General features: G+C 35.6%; 3 protein-coding genes across 5 annotated transcripts in view; all 3 read right to left on the bottom strand.

The window, feature by feature from the left end:
• Window positions 1-1545: 1545 nt before the first annotated feature.
• LOC136803544 (adhesion G-protein coupled receptor D1-like) lies at window positions 1546-7998 on the bottom strand. Its single transcript, XM_067060285.1, has 7 exons — window positions 7888-7998; window positions 4368-4486; window positions 4018-4132; window positions 3513-3666; window positions 2571-2637; window positions 2141-2204; window positions 1546-1590 (listed from the first exon to the last, which is right to left on the bottom strand). Exons 1-7 carry the CDS (start codon window positions 7996-7998, stop codon window positions 1546-1548), a joined length of 675 nt encoding a protein of 224 aa, XP_066916386.1.
• On the bottom strand, window positions 7998-16190 carry LOC136803543 (uncharacterized). Its single transcript, XM_067060284.1, has 5 exons — window positions 14538-16190; window positions 9830-10042; window positions 8623-8726; window positions 8215-8286; window positions 7998-8007 (listed from the first exon to the last, which is right to left on the bottom strand). The coding sequence occupies exons 1-5, from the start codon at window positions 16188-16190 to the stop codon at window positions 7998-8000; spliced, it is 2052 nt and encodes a 683-aa protein (XP_066916385.1).
• LOC136803405 (uncharacterized) overlaps window positions 8213-22360 on the bottom strand; it is a 46980-nt gene continuing 32832 nt past the window's right edge. Inside the window, exons 6-17 of one of the 3 annotated variants that reach the window (XM_067060123.1) lie at window positions 22030-22215; window positions 21203-21379; window positions 20636-20773; window positions 20009-20453; window positions 19224-19453; window positions 18505-18690; window positions 17777-17912; window positions 13694-13822; window positions 13299-13400; window positions 9830-10042; window positions 8623-8726; window positions 8213-8286 (exon numbers count right to left, since the gene is read on the bottom strand). In XM_067060123.1, coding sequence (XP_066916224.1) covers window positions 20401-20453; window positions 20636-20773; window positions 21203-21379; window positions 22030-22215 — 554 coding nt within the window. In that variant the 3' untranslated portion in view covers window positions 8213-8286; window positions 8623-8726; window positions 9830-10042; ... (4 more) ...; window positions 19224-19453; window positions 20009-20400. The remainder of the gene's footprint in view (window positions 8287-8622; window positions 8727-9829; window positions 10043-13298; window positions 13401-13693; window positions 13823-17776; window positions 17913-18504; window positions 18691-19223; window positions 19454-20008; window positions 20454-20635; window positions 20774-21202; window positions 21380-22029; window positions 22216-22360) is intronic. The other 2 variants (XM_067060124.1, XM_067060125.1) reach the window with 2 other exon arrangements.

Below are 22360 nucleotides of genomic sequence, written 5' to 3'. Positions count from 1 at the left end.
GGTTTGTTTTTAATCCAGGCCGAAGTTCATACTTGTTTCTACTAAGTTTCTACCACATGTTTATATCGAATTCAAATAAAATGACTTTGGCGTAGCTTAGCTAAATCCTCAAATCTTCAAGAAAGTGATTAAGTTTGTCTCGCAATTTATTCACATGGTCACATGGTGCTTGTTCTCGTTCGCGTCGATTCTTGTGAAAATTTCCTCATTCGAACAGTCTTTTGTTTGAGCCAATCAAATCGCTTGTCGATATCTTTTCGAACATTGACATCCATGATGACGTGTCCAACCAACAAATACACACCCTGAAAAATAAAGAAACATTTTCTTTGAGTGTGGAATTTGAACATCAGATTTCCTTCTGTCAAACATGCTCTTCGTTAGCCTTTACCAAAGTGAACCTCGCTGTCTAAAATACCCCCTTTTCACAGACCCACTGGGACTTCTTCCCACTGGAAAATTTGTCCCGTTCCCGGTGTAAAATTATCCTACACTTTTTGTTTTTTGTCCCCACTGAAAATAATCAAATAAACCAATTCTCACTGCAAAATATTATGCTATTTTTCCCATCCCCACTGAATTTTCTGACTGGAAAACAAAAGAATTAAAATCCCCAGTCATAAAAACTATTAGAATATCTATTCCCATCGAGTTTCAGTTCGTTATTTATTCCCACTGGCTGAAGAAATCCTACCGGGTCTGTGAGAATGGATGTTCTAAATAATGTGTCTTTCTTAGTAAAAATTATCAAGCAATTTGAAAAATTATAGTTGCAGCAGTCAGTAAACAAAATCATGAAAAAAACTTCCACATATCGTAAGTCCATTCATGATGACGAAAGTGTAAGCGATATAAATGCTGTATTCAACAAAGGGTGCCAATATAAATGGTATCCCAAGTAGTGGCACCAACACCAAAAACGTCTTTGTACTTGAGCTAAAAATTTTAAAAACAATCGTCTATTCATGCGTTAGTAATCCTCCAAATAAAAATTCTTTTTATATAGGAGACTCTATAAGATAACACACATGAAAAGCGAGGCTTCGAACCAGATATCAAGATATCAAAACCACCTTCTCACAGACCCAGTGGGAACCCTTCAAACTGAAAATTCACTGAAAATAATAAAATCAACAAATCCTCACTGTAAAACTTTGCGCTGTTTTTTTCCATGAAAACAATGAAATTCCCAGTCATAAAAACACGGGAATATCAATCCCAAGCAAATATTTGGCGCCACCTCTAACTCTCTAAGTTCAGTTAACTTAAGAGCATTTTAAGATAAATGTGGTCCACCCAGTTAAAGAGAAGAACATGATGTCATAAAAACATTAATATTCAAGAAAGGGAAAGGGTGCCATTTTCGTAATAAATGAGTGCTTTCTCACGGTTCAATGAGCGCTTCCTAAGCTGGGTTTTGCAAAATTATTACGGGATTTTTGTTTCTGGCGCCATATTGATTTAGCTGGGGGCCACCACCACCAGGACACAAATCGCAACACTGGCTACCTTGACTTCGTGTTGACATTCATGTTTTTACGTTCTTTAGCAACTTGACGAAGTTTCATCAAAATATAAGATACCATTAACCTAAAGAAATTCAAAAGTACATTTATAAAAACAATGCATACGAAAAAAGGTCACAAAAACAATAAGATAAGATATCATATTGTGCTATATTTGCTCTAAAGGAAACAAGCCGCTTACTAGAAAGCAGAACTCTCCTTTCATGAAAAATATGGAAATAATTAATGGGTATAGACAACTGACCTTTATATACCCTGGACCAAGCTATATACGTCATTTTTGATCAATGTGGGTCAGTTATAAATCAATGAAATTCTCCGTTTAAAAACCAACATTGAGTGGTGATACACCTCTGTTTCGAAATCAAAGATTTTTTTCTTGACTGGAATCGAGAAGCTTTATCCATAGTATAAAGGTCAGTCTCAGTGAATCCCAGGCTTTATTTACGTTACTGAGGTGATTGACACCAGAGAATATTATCTATTGATATCAGTAAGCATAAAAAAGCTGATAATATGCAGGGAACGAGGTTTGGTCAGTGGTATAGACGTAGATTCTTCTATAGAAACCAGTATTGAGAGAAAACGTGTACTTTTGCATGCAGTGAACTCACCAGCAGATAAAAACATATTGGTCCTCTCAACACCCAGAAATAGTTTCTTTGTAAAACGACACACCTAGAAGTCACAAAATAAAATAACTGAAGCTAAGATGTACATCAAGAATCAGAAAAATTTGGTGCATCCTATTACCTACTACCTATTCTATTACCTACTTGAATTCGCGTATAGAAGATTCTCACTTATTTTTTATTCAATTTCAAGTTTACTGACTTTCAAGTGAGAGTTTAAATTCATCCACTCGAAATGATCATTCCAACCAAGTCTGTTTTAAAATGTAGTACTTAGTAGTTTTGAAGTTTTGAGGCAGATTTTTTATTAAGATCTTCGCAAATATGTTCTATACTTTAAAGTGTATTGAAAAAAAATGAGCTTAATTTGTGCGTATTGAAAAAAATATTCTTTGATATAAAAATTTCTTACTCAATAGCATCGGCAAAAGATTGGTTGAAAACTCCTCCGAAGATCGATGTCAATAGAAAGGGTAAACCTAAGAAAAAAAAGATGAAACATAAAAACTATTAAACAACTAATTCACCATGACTTTCCTTGCTTTTCTTCAATGTGAGAAAAAGTGTAACCTATCGAAACAAGTCTCAGTTCTTTTAAACTGCATACCATAGCTTTACAATTACCTAACTTATTTTACAGTCTAGTTTTTGATAGTGTAACCTATTGAAACATTTCAAAAGTCACGGTTTTTTTATTCTTTTTTCCCTTGCGTAGAGGATCTCAGAGAAAAGTAATAGAGCATGTTTTATCATTGGAATTATTGATCCCAGCAACAATGCATAATGCATTTCTCACAAAAAGAAACAAAAAAGTCTCAGTTCAGTTACACTAAATACCATAGCCTTGATATCCAAACGGTAAATTATTTCACTGTCTAGTTTTCACAGTTATTTCATGTTTCTGGTTTACCGCCTGGTCTTCCTAAAGTAATTTGACTTCTAAATCAAAATGCAGTTCGCTTACTTGCACAAACCCCGTTAAACCCGTAAGGATGCCTCTATGACGCGGCTAAATTATGTAACAAAACAAAGGGTAACCTTGGACCCTCTACTTACTAATGAAAATATAATTTCCTAATCACATGAAAACAAAAAAAGAAGAAATCAGGGGAATTTATTTTCCATAGAAACATGGTTCATGAAAACTTTCTTATGGACTGTTGTAATTTTTTGGATATTGGTTGGTGGGTTTTGGGTTTGACTGCGCTATGTGGTTATGGAGTGTTTTGGAAACATAGGATTCATACTTTCATTCTCTAGGACTAAGACTAAGCTGTGATTTCAAAAATTTGTTTGTTGAGTTAAAATTTAAATTTTCTGAAATTTTTAGTTTTGATATTCAGGCTATACCTACCATAGCCGATGGCTAGAAATTGTTTGTGGTAATTTCGATTTCCTTTGAAAACAAAAACAACAATGATGATGATATTGATTCCTTCAACCATCATCCATGAAAATGTTGACAAAGTGAAAAAGTACGACAAAATCGATACTGAAAAACAGCCAGCCTGAAAAATCGATAAAAATAAATATAAAATCTTAATAGTTTTCATAAAAAACGACGGTTGTATGTTGTATTTATACATCCCCTTGTAACGGCACCACTGTTAAATTGACTTTGATTCCATTCCCATTTGAAATTCAGTGGAAAAAATTGCACTATAAAACCATTCCAACTTTTGTGAGTTTTTGAATATAATTAAAATAGAATTTCCCTTCCCATTCAGATTTCAATGGAAATCTTTATTCCCACTGTGGAAAAAAGTTCCACCAGGGCACTGAGACAAGTGTGTTTCTATTCATCGAGGAACTTCAACTTGACATGATTACAGTTTTTACAAAGGTTAGGCATGAAATACCTTGGAAGTTTCTGGTAGAGTCGGAATAAACCATGTTGTTGTTTTGTAAAACAAATTCTTGCACAGTAAAGCAATCATCAAGTTTTGATGGATGAAGTACTTCATATCCTGTTCTCTATAACATGAAAGTCAATCGATAAACAAAATCTTTATCCGAGAGTGGGTAGAATGTCATTGCAGATTCTATCGATTTATTATATATCTAAAACACCCGATTTCTTAGGAAAAAGGACAAAATTACTCAAAAAATGGGAAAAATAAGAACATGTTAAGAACATTTTTAGGTTTTAAGTTTTTTAAGGAACATCCAAAGGTTTCAGAAAATTTGGATGTTTGGTTAAATGACTCACTTGACAAAACGGAATGTCGTTAGCCCAACAACCAAGCATGCGATACTCATTCCAGATAAAACTTCTTCAAACTTATCCAATGCGTCCTTCGTATGGCCAATATACACTTTCTTTATCTTCTAAAACGAAAACAAACAACAACATTATGTAAGAGGTCATTACATAACGATAAGAAAGATTCTCAAAACTACAGTTGACGCTCTCCCAATTCGATACGCTCCATTATTCGATAATATTGAAAGTCGCCGTCAACAAGAAACAAACGGAGCACTACTATTCGATACACTCCTTTATTCGATGAAAATCCAATTAAACAGCGTGTCAACTGTAGAAAAATAGTTTAACATTCTCGTAAATCGAGAAATGGTATTAAAGTTTGACTTTCACAGGCTCCTGTTGCCACGTTTTGCTTCAAGTGCACCATAATCGACGCAGAATTTCACGAAGATTCCAAAATAGCAATAAAAAGCAATCAAACTTCCATTATCAAAAGCTATGGATCCTTTTGAAGTACTATCGATAATGGCAGTGAATGTGTTAAACGGTATATTAAGAGCCATTTTCTGTAAGAATCAGACAGGTCGAGGAAGTGATATCCTCAGATTTTGCCAATTTTTGGATATTTTGCTTAAATACATGAAAATAACATGCTGTGAAAATTTTTTTGAAAAATCTTTTTTCGTTCCCAAGATATGGGCCTTTAAAATTTGGGCCAATTTGCCCAAAAAAGTGCACTTTTGATAAATCTTTGACTACGAAGAGCAATTTTAGACTTGATCAAGCTTAAGATTCATTTCAAAACATATTTTCCTGGAAGAAATCCATGGGTACTTTGAAAAAATGGCATTTTGAGAAAAATTTTTTGACCCTATGGCTAGAAATCATTGCCTGAAATCACAACATTTCTAATTTTGAATAGATTTTGAGAGCAATTAGCTGGCTTGGCCACAAGTGTCACATTGATATTTTTGTATATTTCTGAAGTCTTTATGGTCATCTTTAGCTTTCAATTAAAATTTTCATGTGACACTTAATGCCACGCCCTAAAATGGCGGCTAAACATAGCTTTTCTCTCAATTTTTAGTATTTTCAATGAGCTTTTAAAGCCATGGCCCTAAGTTCCACCACTGAAACAAACCATTTTTAGTTAGTGTTTTGGCCATATTACCCAATCCTAAAATCAAACCCATGTGGTCTAATACCATTTTTGCACAATTTATCTTGGAAAATCTTTTTAAGTCATCAAGACTTAGCCAATTTTTCCCTTAGCAACGCATTGTTTTTCCCTAGCAACCAGGCATCCAGCTTTATCAAAATTTTCCAAACTGTTTCCTAGTGGTTCCAGACCATGGTAAATGTCTTAGATTGCAATATCAAAGTCTTGGACACAATTTTCACTGAATTTTAGGGCAAATTAGGGTCGCAGAGACAGAAATAGCAGACCCCAATAGGTAACGAGGAAGCAACTTTGGCTGATGCTTGTTGCAAAACCCTAAATCAAATCAAATTGATTCTAATGTTTTTAACATTATTGCAGAGGAAATACTAAGAGAAAATTAAGTGGGGGTACTTAGCATAGAAGTTGAAGGTTCTTTTAACAGGTGAAATGAGGCTTTTGACAAGAAATTTCACCACTAAGGAAAAGCTAAATCTCTTGTTTTTCTTTGTTTTCAAATGCTAAAAATTATTTGCAATTGATCTTTGAAGGGAAGTCTCTTCTTGCATTTCATACCTTTGTACTGTTTTATCATTATAGATACTACACAGACCTAGAAAAGAACTTTGAAGAAAGTTATGCTGCCTTACAGATGAATTCTAACTACAGTACTTTACAGAGGATCGTACAGAATTTCAGTGCAACATTGTTTTTTTAGAACCATTTATGCTAGATTCCATCCAATTTCATTAGTTGAATTTTGACTCTTTGATATTAGTTTTGATCAAAATATTGAAATAATTTGACTTGAAATGATCATGCTTGATGAAACTCAATTAAAGTGGTTCTAAAAACTCAGTGTTGCACTGAAATTCTGTATCCTCTCCTCCTCTTAGAGTTCATCTGTAAGGCAGTATAGCTTTCTTCAAAGTTCTTTTCTAGGTCTGTGTAGTATCTATAATGATAAAACAGTACAAAGGTATGAAATGCAAGAAGAGACTTCCCTTCAAAGATCAATTGCAAATAATTTTTAGCATTTGAAAACAAAGAAAAACAAGAGATTTAGCTTTTCCTTAGTGGTGAAATTTCTTGTCAAAAGCCTCATTTCACCTGTTAAAAGAACCTTCAACTTCTATGCTAAGTACCCCCACTTAATTTTCTCTTAGTATTTCCTCTGCAATAATGTTAAAAACATTAGAATCAATTTGATTTGATTTAGGGTTTTGCAACAAGCATCAGCCAAAGTTGCTTCCTCGTTACCTGTTGGGGTCTGCTATTTCTGTCTCTGCGACCCTAATTTGCCCTAAAATTCAGTGAAAATTGTGTCCAAGACTTTGATATTGCAATCTAAGACATTTACCATGGTCTGGAACCACTAGGAAACAGTTTGGAAAATTTTGATAAGGCTGGATGCCTGGTTGCTAGGGAAAAACAATGCGTTGCTAAGGGAAAAATTGGCTAAGTCTTGATGACTTAAAAAGATTTTCCAAGATAAATTGTGCAAAAATGGTATTAGACCACATGGGTTTGATTTTAGGATTGGGTAATATGGCCAAAACACTAACTAAAAATGGTTTGTTTCAGTGGTGGAACTTAGGGCCATGGCTTTAAAAGCTCATTGAAAATACTAAAAATTGAGCGAAAAGCTATGTTTAGCCGCCATTTTAGGGCGTGGCATTAAGTGTCACATGAAAATTTTAATTGAAAGCTAAAGATGACCATAAAGACTTCAGAAATATACAAAAATATCAATGTGACACTTGTGGCCAAGCCAGCTAATTGCTCTCAAAATCTATTCAAAATTAGAAATGTTGTGATTTCAGGCAATGATTTCTAGCCATAGGGTCAAAAAATTTTTCTCAAAATGCCATTTTTTCAATGTACCCATGGATTTCTTCCAGGAATAATGTTTTGAAATAAATCTTAAGCTTGATCATATCTAAAATTGCTCTTGAAGTCAAAGATTTATCAAAAGTGCACTTTTTTGGGCAAATTGGCCCAAATTTTGAAGGCCCATATTTTAGGAACGAAAAAAGATTTTTCAAAAAATTTTTCACAGGATGTTATTTTCAAGTATTTGAGCAAAATATCCAAACATTGGCAAAATCTGAGGATATCACTTCCTCAACCTGCCTGATTTTGTCTGATTTTTACAGAAAATGGCTCTTAAACTTTTAAACCGTCTCCACAAAATCGACAGCAGTGTTCACTCTTTTTTACATCCATATGGAAACCTATAGGCTAATTTCCTTGAGAGTGGCTCCCATGTAGTAAAAAATAACATAAAAGAGACAATTTTATAAGCTAAATTGACTGCAAGCTAAAAGATGTATTTGACATAACACCGACATGAAAATTATTTACTTTTGGTGAAGATCTACTATCAGCTGAAGAAGAGGGATGGACTTGATGTGTTTCATTAATCTTAGGTGGAGACCGTTTATGTTTGTTCTCTTGCAGTCTTTCATCCTCCATCATAACAACCTGAGGGAAGAAGAAAAAGATTTAATGGGATTGGATCTTACGTATGCAATTACTTTTGCATTTTAGTTCTTCTTTTAAATGTGTCTTGTAACCAGCTATAAGCTGGTTTTGTGCTCCAAACTTAGAGACAGATATATCCAGCATGCAAGGCATCCTGTACCAAATTTGACCTACGAAAGATTACTTTGTTTTATTGTTTCGACTTACAAATCGAGCTTGTGGTGTATAATAAGTTGCTCCAAGAGCGATGAGCCAGAGTCACCAAAGCCGTAATCTGGTCTGAAAAAGAAGTCAATGGAAATCAGGTTTTATTGTTTCGAACGAACGAACGAACGAACAAACGAACGAACGAACGAACGAACGAACGAACGAACGAACGAACGAACGAACGAACGAACGAACGAACGAACGAACGAACGAACGAACGAACGAACGAACGAACGAACGAACGAACGAACGAACGAACGAACGAACGAACGAACGAACGAACGAACGAACGAACGAACGAACGAACGAACGAACGAACGAACGAACGAACGAACGAACGAACGAACGATTAAAGGCAAGGGACGAATCAAAGGCAAGGAACTATTGGTTAACAAAGCAAAAACTTACAAGTCAAATTCTTTCCCAAGTAAGACGAAAACAGAAACAGCTGGCTTCCAATATTCTTCGCCTGCATGGCACATAACTTGTGTTCTGAACATTTCCGCTACTGGCTAAATGGGTAATGAAAACATACTTAGTATTAAAAATATGATATGCATTAAATACTTGGAACGACTAATTAACGCCTAATTTGACATAATCCAGTCCTAGAAAATCGTTTTAAAATGTCCCATCAATGAATTATGGAAACCGTTTCCTCCATTTGACGTCCACACAAATGATTTTGTGAGGTCCCACTTTAGAAAATCACACATAGAGATAAGGAAATATCTAATAACATGAGTTGGATGTTTAGAGGAACTGGGTAAAACTAAACTCATGCTGAAGGTGATAGTTCCCTGCTGGCACACAACATTGTTTCATTGTTTATGTGACATTCACAACGTTCATATAACGTTAGATGAGCGATGAAACAACGTTGTGTGCCAGCTGGGATTGTATTGATTGCCAGCCAAATATAAAAAGGCAAGTCGTCGACGTAAGGATTCATCCTTAGTTCCTATGAGAAAACTCCTCTGCCTTGACGTCACGAAAAATCTAGACTAATTAATTTTTATAATTACTTTACGCGTCCCTTAGGGACTTGTTTCTATTTAAACTATGTCACAGCATTTTTTCTCGTCACTTACTAAGATTTTTAATCAGAATGAACTTGGTTGTTAACAAGAGAGCGTTGAAACAACTTTGAGAGATGAATTCGATTTTCAATTTTTTGGTTGATTTTTGATTTACTTTGATTTTGATTTCTTACATTGTCAAGATCCATGAATGCTTTATTAAACAACATTTACCCTAGTCTATCTGGTAAGAACAATTTTTATTTTTCATTCAATTTTTCTAAGTGATTTTCAATTTTTTCTTAAGTTTGATTTATCAACTTAGCCAAATTTTCAAGGAGTGAATTTCTCCGTATTTCAATTATCAAATTAATTTATCAATCAATTTTTTGTCAATTTTTCCAAACTTGTGCAAACTTAAGTCCTATATTTGGATTTTGTCAAATTTTCAATTCATAAAATTTAGAAATATTCAATTTTTGTTTCAGTTTGAACAGTCGTTACAAACAAAGCCTGATCGCATTCCTCCAATCAACCCCAAATCCCTACAAGGCCTGAGCCAAAAGATCAACCGGCTTGATATGAAAAAACGATACCTTCATTAAGCGATATCCTTTCAGCCCTTGCAAACGTTCATAATCATATCGGTATGAGTAAGTCAACAACTTGTGTGTCAATCTCAATATCTTATTGATTTCATACAGATGTTGAAAATTGCTTGGTGATTTAAGGATGTGTTTGTGGATATTCTGCAATGCATTAATGACTGTGCTGAATGTTAGAAGAGTGATATCATTGTCGTACGTTGTCTGAAAAATAAAGTATTGGGTATATTGCTCCCTCCTTTTCGATACGGATTATAGAGAGCATTTTAAGCTACTTGCGATCTTGCGAGCTAAGGGGACCAATGTTCTAGTTTGAACTACAGAAAGATTCGAATATTTAAGTTCGAATGTCCGAAGAAAAAAAGAAAGAAAAAATACAAAAATGGAGCTAGTATGCCCAATTGTTAACCGGTTACTTTTTCGAAGCGGGCTACATGGCTTTTTGCGCAATGCAATTGGTTCTTTTCGCATGACGACGGGCCTACATTGTCCAGAGTTGCCCGCACTGACCTTTATATAACCCTGGACCAAGCAATATCTGCCATCTTTGATTGGAGTTTTTTTAGAATTGGTACCCAAGGAGAAGCCATTGCAATGCTAAAAATTAACGTCTAGCGCCGCTACATCATCAAAAGAATTTGAGGGAAAGTAGACCTAGCTCTCTCGATGCATTTACACCGCTATCGAGTAGTGCCGACATTAGGGTACCAATTTTCAAAAAACTCCGATCAAAGATTTTGCTTGGCTGGGATTGAGAAGCTTTGTCCAGGGTTATATAAAGGTCAGTGGTTGCCCGTCGTTAGGAAAATTCATTGTGACGTCACTTTTTCAAAGGAAAATGAACAATGCGTTGACATCATTTCTCTCATTTTTGCCACCGAGCGGAGCGCAGCGGAGCGTAGGTGGCTTAATAGTTTCGCGATGAGTGAGAGGCGGGTTAAAATTTTTCGCTGTTTTTTTTTTTTTGTTTTTGTCGTCTTTCAGTTTCCGTATGTTTCATATTCCGTAGTTTATCCGGGCAATACTTTTGGGGCGCAAATTATGGCGTGGGTGTTTGGCTGCGGGCGTACTACGGCCAATATTCTAAAGGTGGACTTACTCACAAAGATAAAAAACAGCGCTTTTCTTAATAATTAAAATACGCTACTGTAAGAAGTGTAACCAAGCGTTTGTAAACATATTCATCGTGAGAACTTTTTAATGGCTGTGCTTTTTAACTTTTGAAATTTGCTGCTGCTGTATAGATTTTTGTCATGTTTTCTGGTCTTTTGTAGAGTATTTAAAGAGGTTTATTATTCGTTTACTACTAAGTATTTTATGTTTGTGTAGTTAGTGAATGCACCAATAAATTGATGATGCTCAGTAATTAGTACAAAAAGAGTTAATTTTCCACAACATCAACAATAACACTACTACTAATAGCAACACATAGCCCTCTTCTTCACTAAAACTACAAAAAACACAGGTATGATCTTTTTTTTCCTTTTTTCACCAGATAGTTATGTGTTAAATGTTAACCAGTTGTGACAAACAGTCAGTTTTAGAAAGTATTTCCACGTATTTCCTAGAAATCATGTCAATTGAAATTCAGCAATCATTTTTTTGCCAGTAATCAAACTGTTGAACTATTCAACAAAATCAAACGATAGCTGTTCGATTAAAATTTTTTGATTGGTTTGATTATATAAGTTTGATGACGACAGTTTTTTATCCGATGAAGTTTGATTGGTATTCAATGAGTTTGGTTTAAGAAAAAGTTCCAGCTTTTCCTCCCCGATCCCGATGCCAGCCCAGGCGATGTCAACCGAACCCTATCAAATCCAATTTTCTTTATCGAACCATCAAATTTCATCGAACAAAATCAAACGGTTAGGTGTTTGATAGACCCAGATAGACCTTTTTTCAAAGAGGCCACCCTGTTGAATAATTATGTAGTCCAGCAGAAAAACAATGATAAAACCGTGCATAATTATTACAATATGCATGATACAGTAATTATGCATGGCTCTATCATTGTTTTTATGGCTGGACTACATAATTATTCAACAGGACATCCTCTTTGAGAAAAGGTCTATTACCGAACCTGATCGAACAGTAATCGAACTTTACCGGAAAATCTTCAGTTTGATTAAAGTTTGATTACTTTATATTTATATCGCAGTTCGATCAAGTTCAATCCATGTTTTTGTAGCTAAAATGCATGGTTCCAGTTATTGCTAGCGCAACAGCTCTAGCCTAAACGATCCCTCACTACAATCATTGGATTAGGAGGGTGAGGTATCACACTTTCTTTATTCTGAAGATTAAAAAAAAAAGGCTCTTTAAAGCTTTTTAGCGTGGGCGTCTGCTAATAAGCCGTCGGAAATGGGCAACAAGGTAATAAATCAAGCTTCAATATGGAACTTCACCGATTTTGATACACCTTTTGCTAATCAGGGTTTTCATTTTGAATCATTAAAAACTCTATTGGTACCGTTGTTTTGTATAAGATTCCCATTTCTGGACCAAGATTCTTGATACTTTTCTGGAATCTTTCCCCTATATATATTTTACGAGATAACCAGCAAGAAATTGGGGAGGGTTCGTTCAATGGGATGTAGTTTAAAGCAGTTATAAAAGAGTCATTGTTGTGATTTGTACTTATTTAGATTTATTGCATATAGAAAAACCGCTTAGCCCATCATTTTTATATTTGGATGGATTGTTTATATTATCATTTTTAAAACTAACCCATCCGCATCATTTTTATTCATTTAGATAGATTCTTTACATTGTCATTTTTAGAAAAAAAGAAAATCTTCACAGCTATTTCTTCATGTACCCAGCCGAATTATTGTCTTATAATTGCTACTTTTAAAGAAAGTTAATCTCCAATTATATACAGAACTTTTTTTTCATCATAAAATCGACTTCCCTAAAGTAAAAATAAGAGAAAGTAAAAAATAAAAGGATAAAAATAAGTAGATAAATAAATAATAGTAATAATATTTAAACATATTATTTGAAAAAATAAAAGGATAAAAATAAGTAAATAAATAAATAATAGTAATAATATTTAAACATATTATTTGAAAGGTGGCAGTTAGTGTAAGCTATATCTAGTTTATTTCTGACGTCAGAAATTATAGCAATTTTTTATCTCTTTTCGCTTGTTTTTTCTGCTTTATTTCGCTATTTTTCCTGGATAAAGCGCTAAAAACCAATCAAAGTTGAAGGAAACGGTTAACAAATACAATAATGACCGGTTTTTTTCGGCCTGTACTGAAAATATTGCCCTCGGGCAATGTACAGCCCTCACTAACCGGTCATTATTGTATTAGACACGACTCTCTTTAACTCTTAAAAACCACTCTCTAAAACACTTAAACGGGATTCGATAAAGAGTTACTAATACTTGAAAATAAAAAATTGAGTTCACCTAAGCAGAAGAGCTCAAAATCAAACACACTTATACACTTACACTATTGAAGAAAGGGAAATCAGAGACGATACAAGCACACATTGTTTTTTTCCATATGACGTGGGTCGTCTTCATCTCTCACACACTTTCTTGATATATTGCCTAAATAGTATAAATTTATACTAAAATACAACACATTGATTGGGCGGGAAAATGCTCCCCAACAACTAGCTTATTTTCATTGAAATTTTGTGTCTTTTCAACACGTGACCCGCGTTTCACACAGACGCAAGATTGAAAATAAAAGCTCGAAAATTATGACGCATGAAAAAAAAGAAAGCGTTAAATTCCACCTATAATTGAAAAAGCAGCGCGAGATTTAAGGCTTTATTTTTGTGTCGCTTCAGAAAGGTCGAAGATTCCCCTCTTGGCTTTTAAAGACTCATTGGACTCACCTCTTAATCCAAATCGTGAGAAATTCTTTGCCATTACAGGATCACTTGCACAAGATCTTACAACAGCTGCGTTTTCTTCCCTTGAAGGCCAATCATATCCATGTTTGTCCCGATCGAACCTGCAATAGACTAAACAAAGAAATATTATTCTTACAATTGTTTATTCAAATAATATAGAAGTATTTTTGCTTTGGATGCAAATTGCAATGAATCATGCTATATTACACAAGTCTTAATTTTTAGTGTCTCGTCGAATTTCATATTTTGATTTAACGTCATAGGGTAAGTGAATCAATCCTCGTTTTAAAGGCCTTTAAGATATTTTATGCGAGAAAATATTGAAACGCGTAAAACCATACTCGTTTTCGGAGATTTCCAAAAAGCAGACTTTAAAAGATTTAATTTGATACACCCCTAAGTCACGGACCCGGTGGGACCCTAACCCACTGTAAAATTTGGCTAAAATTTCGTTCCCGATGGGAGAAATTATTATTATTATTATTATGATGTATACAAGCTCACAGGCCCGAGGTGGACCTCTACGAACCGATTTCTAATTACAATATTAATATGTCAAGTATCTTAGTTGGTGTTTTTCCCACGCTTTGTTTAGGCTTTCTTTAAACAATTTGATTGAGGTCGACTCGATGACAAATCGCGGTAGTGCATTCCATGTTGGGATCGATCTATAGTAGAAAGATTTCGTCTGAGCCCCACGAAAACCATCATCAGCAAAGTTTGGAACAAATTCATGATCATGGAATCTGGTTGGACGGGATTTTTTAACAAACTTGTTCCGAGTTGTCTGTGGGTCGTAAAAATGAATATGCTTATATATTTGCACCATATCACTGAAAAGCCTTCTGAACTCAAGAGATGGAAGCTTGAGTCTTTTTAAACGTTCTTCGTAGTGGAGATTACGATATTGAGGAATCAGTCTTGTCGCCCGTCTTTGAACACCTTCAATCAAGTTTATACTACGACGTAATTTTGGCTGCCATACTGATTGTGCATATTCCAAGTGAGGTCTGACAAAGGTGGTGTACAGAGTACAAAGTGCCGAAGGACTCAAGTCGTTAAAACTTCTTTTGATAACTCCAAGGATTGAATTTGCTTTGTTAACCTGTTTGGATATATGCTCCTCGAAAGTTAGTTCCGAATCGATCAAGATGCCGAGGTCTTTTTCTTCAAAAACATGTTCAAGTTCATTACCTCCAAGCTGGTATCTGTGTGCATGCTTGATGTTGGCGAATTTACCTATTGTTAAGACATGACATTTATCAGGATGGAACGTGAGTAACCAATCCTGAGACCACTTTTCCATTTCATCGATATCTCTTTGTACAACGATAGAGTCTTCTACCGAATCTATAGTCTTCACTATTTTCGTGTCATCAGCGAAGAGAAATGCATCCGAAACTACTTTGTCTGGCAAATCATTGATGTAAATGACAAATAGCAGAGGTCCAAGTACACTTCCTTGAGGAATCCCACTTACGACAGGGTTAGTTGTTGATTTGGCTGAGTTGACTTTGACCAGCTGCTTGCGATCTGACAAAAACGATGTTATCCAGTTTAGTAGACTTCCACCTACCCCGTAACATTCCAGTTTTTTCTTTAACCTCCTGTGAGGGACGGTTTTAATCCACTTCCTATGTAGGCGATCTTTTATCCTGATTTCATTTCGAATATCTTCCCCTATCGGAATATTTCCTTTTTTCTTCCAGAAGGAATTTCCAACTTCTTTTAGCGGGACGAATCGGCTCTTTAGATCGTTTAGATCAGTTTTGAACTGTTCCCAGAGCTCACATACTGTCTTTCCGTTTGATGTCGCGATAAAGTCTTGCGTCCAATTAGCCGCTCGAAGAAAGCGTCGCATTTCCTGGAAGTTAGCTGAATTGTAGGAATACTTTTGGCAACTTGGCTTCTGCTCAGCACAACACTTGAAGTCAAAGACAAGTACACTGTGGTCACCTTTTCCAAGTGGACTAAGATATTTGAGATTGTTGACTTGGTTATATTCACTGGTTAGAATGAGGTCTACTAGAGACGGATCGTCTGTTCCTCTACATCTCGTCGGCTCTTTGACGTATTGGTAAAGAAATGAATCTCGTAGTGCATCCAAGAATTTTTCTTCTTTACTGTCCTCAATATGGGGGGTTGTCCAGTTTTCCCAATTTATTGTTGGTAGATTAAAATCTCCAACTATACATTTGTGTGAATATCTCTTGTCTTGACTCAATGACTTCAACAGGCTGTTCAACATAGAATTGTTTTCGTGCGAGTTAGCTTGCTTCGTAGGGCTTCTGTATATACACGCAAATACAAGTTTGTCTTTCTTTGCTAGACGAATCTCGATAATACAGGTTTCTTCGAATTCAACAGGACTTTCGATGTCAGCAACTAGATGGTCTATTGATGAATGTGCCAATATAACGATTCCTCGACCTTTGTTGTTATTGGTATTAGTGGAGTTAACAACTTTGTAGTCTTTCATTTCGTATTCGTGGATTTGCCATTTTTCACCATGTTTGGGTTTTACTTCACAAATTGCGATTAGGTGCGGTTTCTCGAGTTGATTTATCTTATTTAATATTCCTTTCTTTGCTTTCGTAAATTGATCGGCATTTGTTGATAGGATTCTTATTTCAGGTATAGTTCTTGGGGTAGGGTTTGCTTTATTGCTAGTTGATGCTTGTTTATAGTGGTTTGTTTCTATTGTTGTTTTTTGATTTTCAGCTTCTTTACAGCGAAACCGTTTTTTGTATCACCTCTGACTCGATAAATTTCAGTTTGAGATTTTTCCTCAGAGTTTAGCTTCTTTGCATCGTTCGATAATTCCTTATATACTTTCCGTTGTGCGGGTGTTAGGTCCTCTGTAATACTGATACCTTTGTAGTTTTCTAATCCCTTTAAACTTGTTAAATTTCCGATAACGGTCCATTTTTCTTGTTCATTTTTGAGTGATAACAACAAGGGTCGCTTTTTATTTCCATCTGCTACGCCTAATCTTCTGACACGCTGAATGTTAGCTCGGGCATGGGTATCCTTGATAAAATCTGATGCCCAACTTTTGTCATTTTCTTCATCTTTCTCTGGTAAACCATGAACGATGACATTTGGTGCACGTCTTCTCTTGTCTGCCTCTTCTGCTCCCTCTTCACGCCAGGCATCTTTGATAACTTCCTTTAGTGAGTCTTGATTTGGGGTAGCAAGATTAGTGGTGTTGGAGGAGGTAATGGAAGCATACGTTTTTTCTGAGAGTGCTTTACACTCTGTTTTGATTGTTTGTTCAATCATTTCTTTGATAGTCGGTTTGAGTGACTCGAGTTTCTCTTCAAACTTTTGCTCAACGTACTCTATGGTGTGGAACTGGAAACCCGGATCTTCATTGAGATTTCTCTTTAGGTTCGCCAGTTCTTTCTTTTGGGATGCAATAGTAACTCTATCGACTTCGTTTTGCTTGAGAAGCCCCTTACAGGCTTCTAGCTCTCTTCGTAGGTTTTCGACTTCCTGTTCAAGTTTAAGAGATGATTGGGCTCGTCTTGAAGGGATGAGGGCTGAGAGTACAGGTTTAACTTCTACACAATTTTGGCAGGTGTACCTGTAATGAGTGCTTTTCGTCTTGTCGATGAACTGCTGTATCTGGTACGCGGGAAGCATCGTACATCTATAGTGAACACTCCTCTTGCACTTGACACAGGTCAAGCGGTCTTTGTCTTTATCAACGATATCGTCGGTGCATTGTTTTAGTGTGCAAACCAGCAATCGGCCACCACCTTCTTCTGGCCTTGATGGCATCATGATGCCGGCTTCCAAGCTCGGGTAAACCAGAAGGATTGGTGATTTTATTGATGATTGTATTGGTGAAATACCCTACTATTTCAGCCCCACTTGGAAATCAACTTTGTTTTCATCCCCGTTTGAAATTCAGTGGGAAAAAATTGCGCACTAAAACTATCCCCACCGGATTTTTTTACCAGGGGACAATAGCATTTCTATTTTCACTGTTTAAACGAGTTCCACCGGGGCTGCGAGACAAGGTTTTTTTGATGAGGATTTGAGTCCTTTCGCAATTCTTACATTTTGTACAATTTCTCTCATCTTCACCATTGATGCAATCTTTGTAAGAATCACAGATCTGATCTATCCATACATATTGATTGCTTGAATTGCACGACACAATATTTCTCGTATTTCGCCAAGATTTTCTCTTTATCTGTGTAAATTAAAAAAAAACATAATTTAGAGCAAACTTGACATAATTGAACTTGGTATTACCTGGGAGCTTTTAGTCTGAATCACAAGTAGGATAGAATAAGCACGCATTTTTTATTCGTAAAGAGAGGGTGTCAGCGGACTAGGGCTAACCATTGTGGTTGTCTTCTGCCAATCAGGCTGTAGCTCTAACGGGTTGGGTGAAAACAAATTATCTAACGTAATGATTTTGCATCGCTACAGAGGACTAAGAATAACAACAAAGATGTGTAGTTGTGTCAATAAATGTGGGTGCCATATTATAAAAAATCAATTTTTGACATTCAGGCGTGAAATAAGATTTTTGTTTTAGAATTTTTATTAGATGGTTTATTTTTAAGGCCTTCGTACTGTACTCGCCTGTGCGTAAGAATGAGACCGTCTATCATTGTAATTTAGCCTGTAGAACTGTGACAAATATATTGGTAATTAATTATTTAGAGATCCAAGGTCATTTATAAATACATACACTTTACGATTTCTCCACCATTCTACAATGATTAAACTTTAAGCAAAAATAGGATCAAAATGACATCTACTATGAAATACCTTACCTTGTTGGCAAGGTGCGCATTTATCCTTGGTGAACACCATATTATCACACCATCTGGTTTGAGTCTTGATGTAGTTTGGTTGGCGAGCTCTACCGCGTGTAGGTTTTTCACATGTCAAATTGCAATGTGTTGCTGACCATTCAATAACTTCAGATGGACAATAAGCAATGGCTGGTTTACTACAAACTGGAATTTGAATAGTAAGCAAATGTAAGAATTTAAATGATAAGATTGTCCTTAATTAACATTCTCTTTACAACACTTTGGCTCAAGTCTGCGTCAAAAAGGTGTGCAGTGTTTTTATTTTTGGCCATAACTTTCCAACCAGTTTGCGTATAATGAAAAAATTGGTATCGTTGGAAAGATATTTAAATGCGCTTATATTTCCCAGTAAAATATTTAGGAGTTGTTATATTTTGGGACTGGCGTATTATTCAGCTTTCGATTGATATAAGAATCATTTCCTTACACCTTTAAATCGAAAGTAGCAAATTTTCTTCTTCATTTTTCTTCACTTTTTTGGGCAAATTTTGAAAAACTAATTAGTGGATTTCTAACGATACCAAACTTTTTATTATACGACAACTGGTTGGAAAGTTATGACAGACTTTAAAAGTGACCGTCGAAACTTTTTAGACTAATTCTTGAAATTGGAAACTAAAGCGGCATTCTTCCCAAAACGATTGATCTGACTTATTCAATGTTGTTAACATACTTACTTTGACATCACCATCCAAAGCTAAATTTGAACACTCTTTATCACCATTGCAATACTTGCTGATGAGATCATATTCATCTTTCCTGGTAGGTTTTTCTTTATCAGATCTTCCTCGTACTCGACATTGAGCTTGACCAAAGAAACATGTACATTCAAAACAGAATGCTAATTCGTACATCGAGACGTATCGCGATTGTCTATGTCTGATGGTATGGTTTTGAAATCTGCAGTCTAAAGAGAGAGAAAAGGTAAGATTTAAGTGAACGTTTATAAAGAAATTGGGATAGTTTTCTTTTGGAGTTTCCTTGAAGTTTTGGTCTATTTAAGGAACATCATATCCTCTATGAGCAACAAGTCTGAAAAACATAATATAAATCTTTTGAACAGCTATAGACGCACTTAGCGAGTTTATGTATTTGCACTTTTGAGTAAGACTTTGGAAAAACCGCAGTTCTGGCCCACAAAATCGAGGACGGTAAAAGTGCTTGTTTACAGTCCTCCTCAGCTGATCAGGATCTATACAAATCAGAAGTTAACAGAAGAATACACATTCTTAAACTCGCTATCGCAGTCCGTTCCCCATCTAGGCAAGACCACAGATCTGTAAATCCCGGAGGGCTAGATGTCGTGCTTTAAAAAATATAATATTGCTGCTATTGTTTTCAAAAATCCGCGAAGCGTCACATGACCCTCTCTAGGATTTCCTACCGAACCACGGCACACTTTTCAGCCAAGTCACGACATCTAAACCCCTTCGGGCTTTATAAATCTTTGGGAAAGAGAAACCTGGATTAGTCATCAAGTTGGTGCAATTCTCCTTAGAGCATTGAACTGAATACATGAAGCCATTAATTCTTTCGTCCGTTGAACATACCAGATCGCCTTCATAAGAGCACACACATTTAAAATTATCGCTTCCAATTTGAACATTCCATGAAGTCAAAGGAATTTTCTTCTGTCCATTTAAAGGGTCGACACAGTAAGTGCATTGATGTTTAGGTAGTCTCGCTAACAAGGTCTCACAATCTTGTGTGTTTCCACATATGGGTTGCCGAATATGCTTATAACGACACGATATGGTTCCTTGTTTGGTGCAATTGCATGAGATACATTCTGTTTCATTACCAAAGTTAACAGAGTGCATAGACGGAATGATTATCGATCGATTGCCAGGTTTCTCACAGTACGAACAAGGTTCCTTGATAATAGACACACATCTTGAGCATTTTTCCTGTACGATAATTGTTACGGGATTATAAGGTTGGATAAACTACAACTTGTTCCTTCCATTTTGTTTGGCTTATTTTCAACTATGGCTGAACTAGTCTTCTTCAAGCTAGACTAACTCAAAATGAAAAGGAGCTATGGATGCTATCAACTCCGACAGAAGCAAATGTATTTTAAAACACTCACCTTTCGGGCAATTTATTTCATCTTCTTTATCAGAGCATTCAATAACTCGGTTGCAAAGACTTGACTTCCAAAGCAGCTCTTTCGTTCTGTTGCAGACTGTAAGGCTTCCGTTGTGTTTTTCCAAAAATGAATCCCTATCTAAAAAACCGATAGAAAGAAACAAGTGTTTGTTACTTAAGTCATTTACTGAAATTTCGTCACTATATGACGACGAATACTTTTACCGACGAGTTTTTAACCGGATGAGGCATTGAATAACGTTGGTTTACAGTGAAATGAAAATACCAATAAACTGTGCAATCATTGCATCTCGCTTAGTTTCTATGGGAATATTTTGTCGTAAAAAGTACATGAACCTGAAATTTAGCACCAAAGCATTCAAACAATGAAAAGAAAGTACAAAATAATCTCAGATCCATTTAGTGGAAAATATTTGTCGGCAAAAATTAATTTTCGGTAAAAATCAATAACCGGCAAACAAATTTGCTGATTAAAAGATTGGTCACCAAATGATTTTTCATCAGTTTTTTTGCCGTTACAAATTTTCTACTGGTACGCTGCTTATACCTCCATCACAAGGTGTACAGTAACCATCATTCTGGATAACGTGCTCACACCATCTCTTCTTCATCTTCATAAATACCGGTTGCCGTCTATTCGGATCGCATTTTAAAAGACAATAACTTGAGCGCCATCTAAAGGACATCCCACTAGGACATAAAGACTTTGCCGGTGAATTGCAATCTAAATAGAATTATCAGAATACAGTTGACCCTCGCTAATTCGAACTCAAGGGAAATCACGGGGAGTCTTATTTCTTCTAATAGCAGAGAAACTCGAATAATAGAAAGTATTTTAGAAGGTTTCTCCTTAGCGGGGACTGGAAACAAGTTCGAATTATAGAAGGTCAAATAAGCGCGAGTTTACTGTATTCATTTATCAACTTGCCCATACAAAAGCTAGACATAATAAAGAAACATTATTTTGGTGGGCATAAATTAGATTAGATGTTAATCTATGGATACAACCTTGATGTCAAAAAGAATTTAAAGTTTGGCTCACGAGTTTACAGATGTAAAGTTAACCACCGTTTTTCCCATTAAAGCTTTACATCTATTACATCTATTTTGTGTAGTGTAGCTCACAATTCGTTTGTAATACGGCAGGAGAATTTTGTAATTTTTGTATACCTCAGGTCAAATACAAATCCCATAATCTAAAGTGGATAACTAAGCGATCTGGTTGAAGTGTTGTCTGTAAACAGACCCGATACCTTACTAAATTTCTAAGTTCATTTTCGTAGAGGCAATAACTACGCTACGTTACATGAGATACACTCATGAACAGACTAAGTGAAGTTTTAAGTATTTTAGAATTCAAAAATAAACATTTACATTTTTGAACTTTGGTTGAATTAGCAAGTTGGTTGCATCCTTCATAACCTTCACATTTAGTATTGTAGTCTCTCTTACAGATCAATTGACGAAAATAACAACTACATTGTAAGCAGTAGGGTAATTCGTAAAGAGAAATGAATTGAGATGAACGGTGCTTGATCGTTTGATTCTTGAAAAAACAATCTAATAGAAAAATTGTATGGTATCGTTTTGCAATTGATAGCCGCTTAACTAGTTGACACTCGCTAATTCGAACTCGAAGTGGGAATCTTATTTGTTCGGATAACAGAGAGATTCGAACTATAGAGAACTGAGAATAAGTTGGGAT

This window comes from Clytia hemisphaerica, unplaced genomic scaffold (genome assembly GCF_902728285.1).
Source record: "Clytia hemisphaerica strain Z4C2 unplaced genomic scaffold, Clytia hemisphaerica genome assembly, whole genome shotgun sequence".
Lineage (NCBI taxonomy): Eukaryota > Metazoa > Cnidaria > Hydrozoa > Leptothecata > Clytiidae > Clytia > Clytia hemisphaerica.
This window is presented reverse-complemented; position numbering and strand designations above follow the sequence as displayed.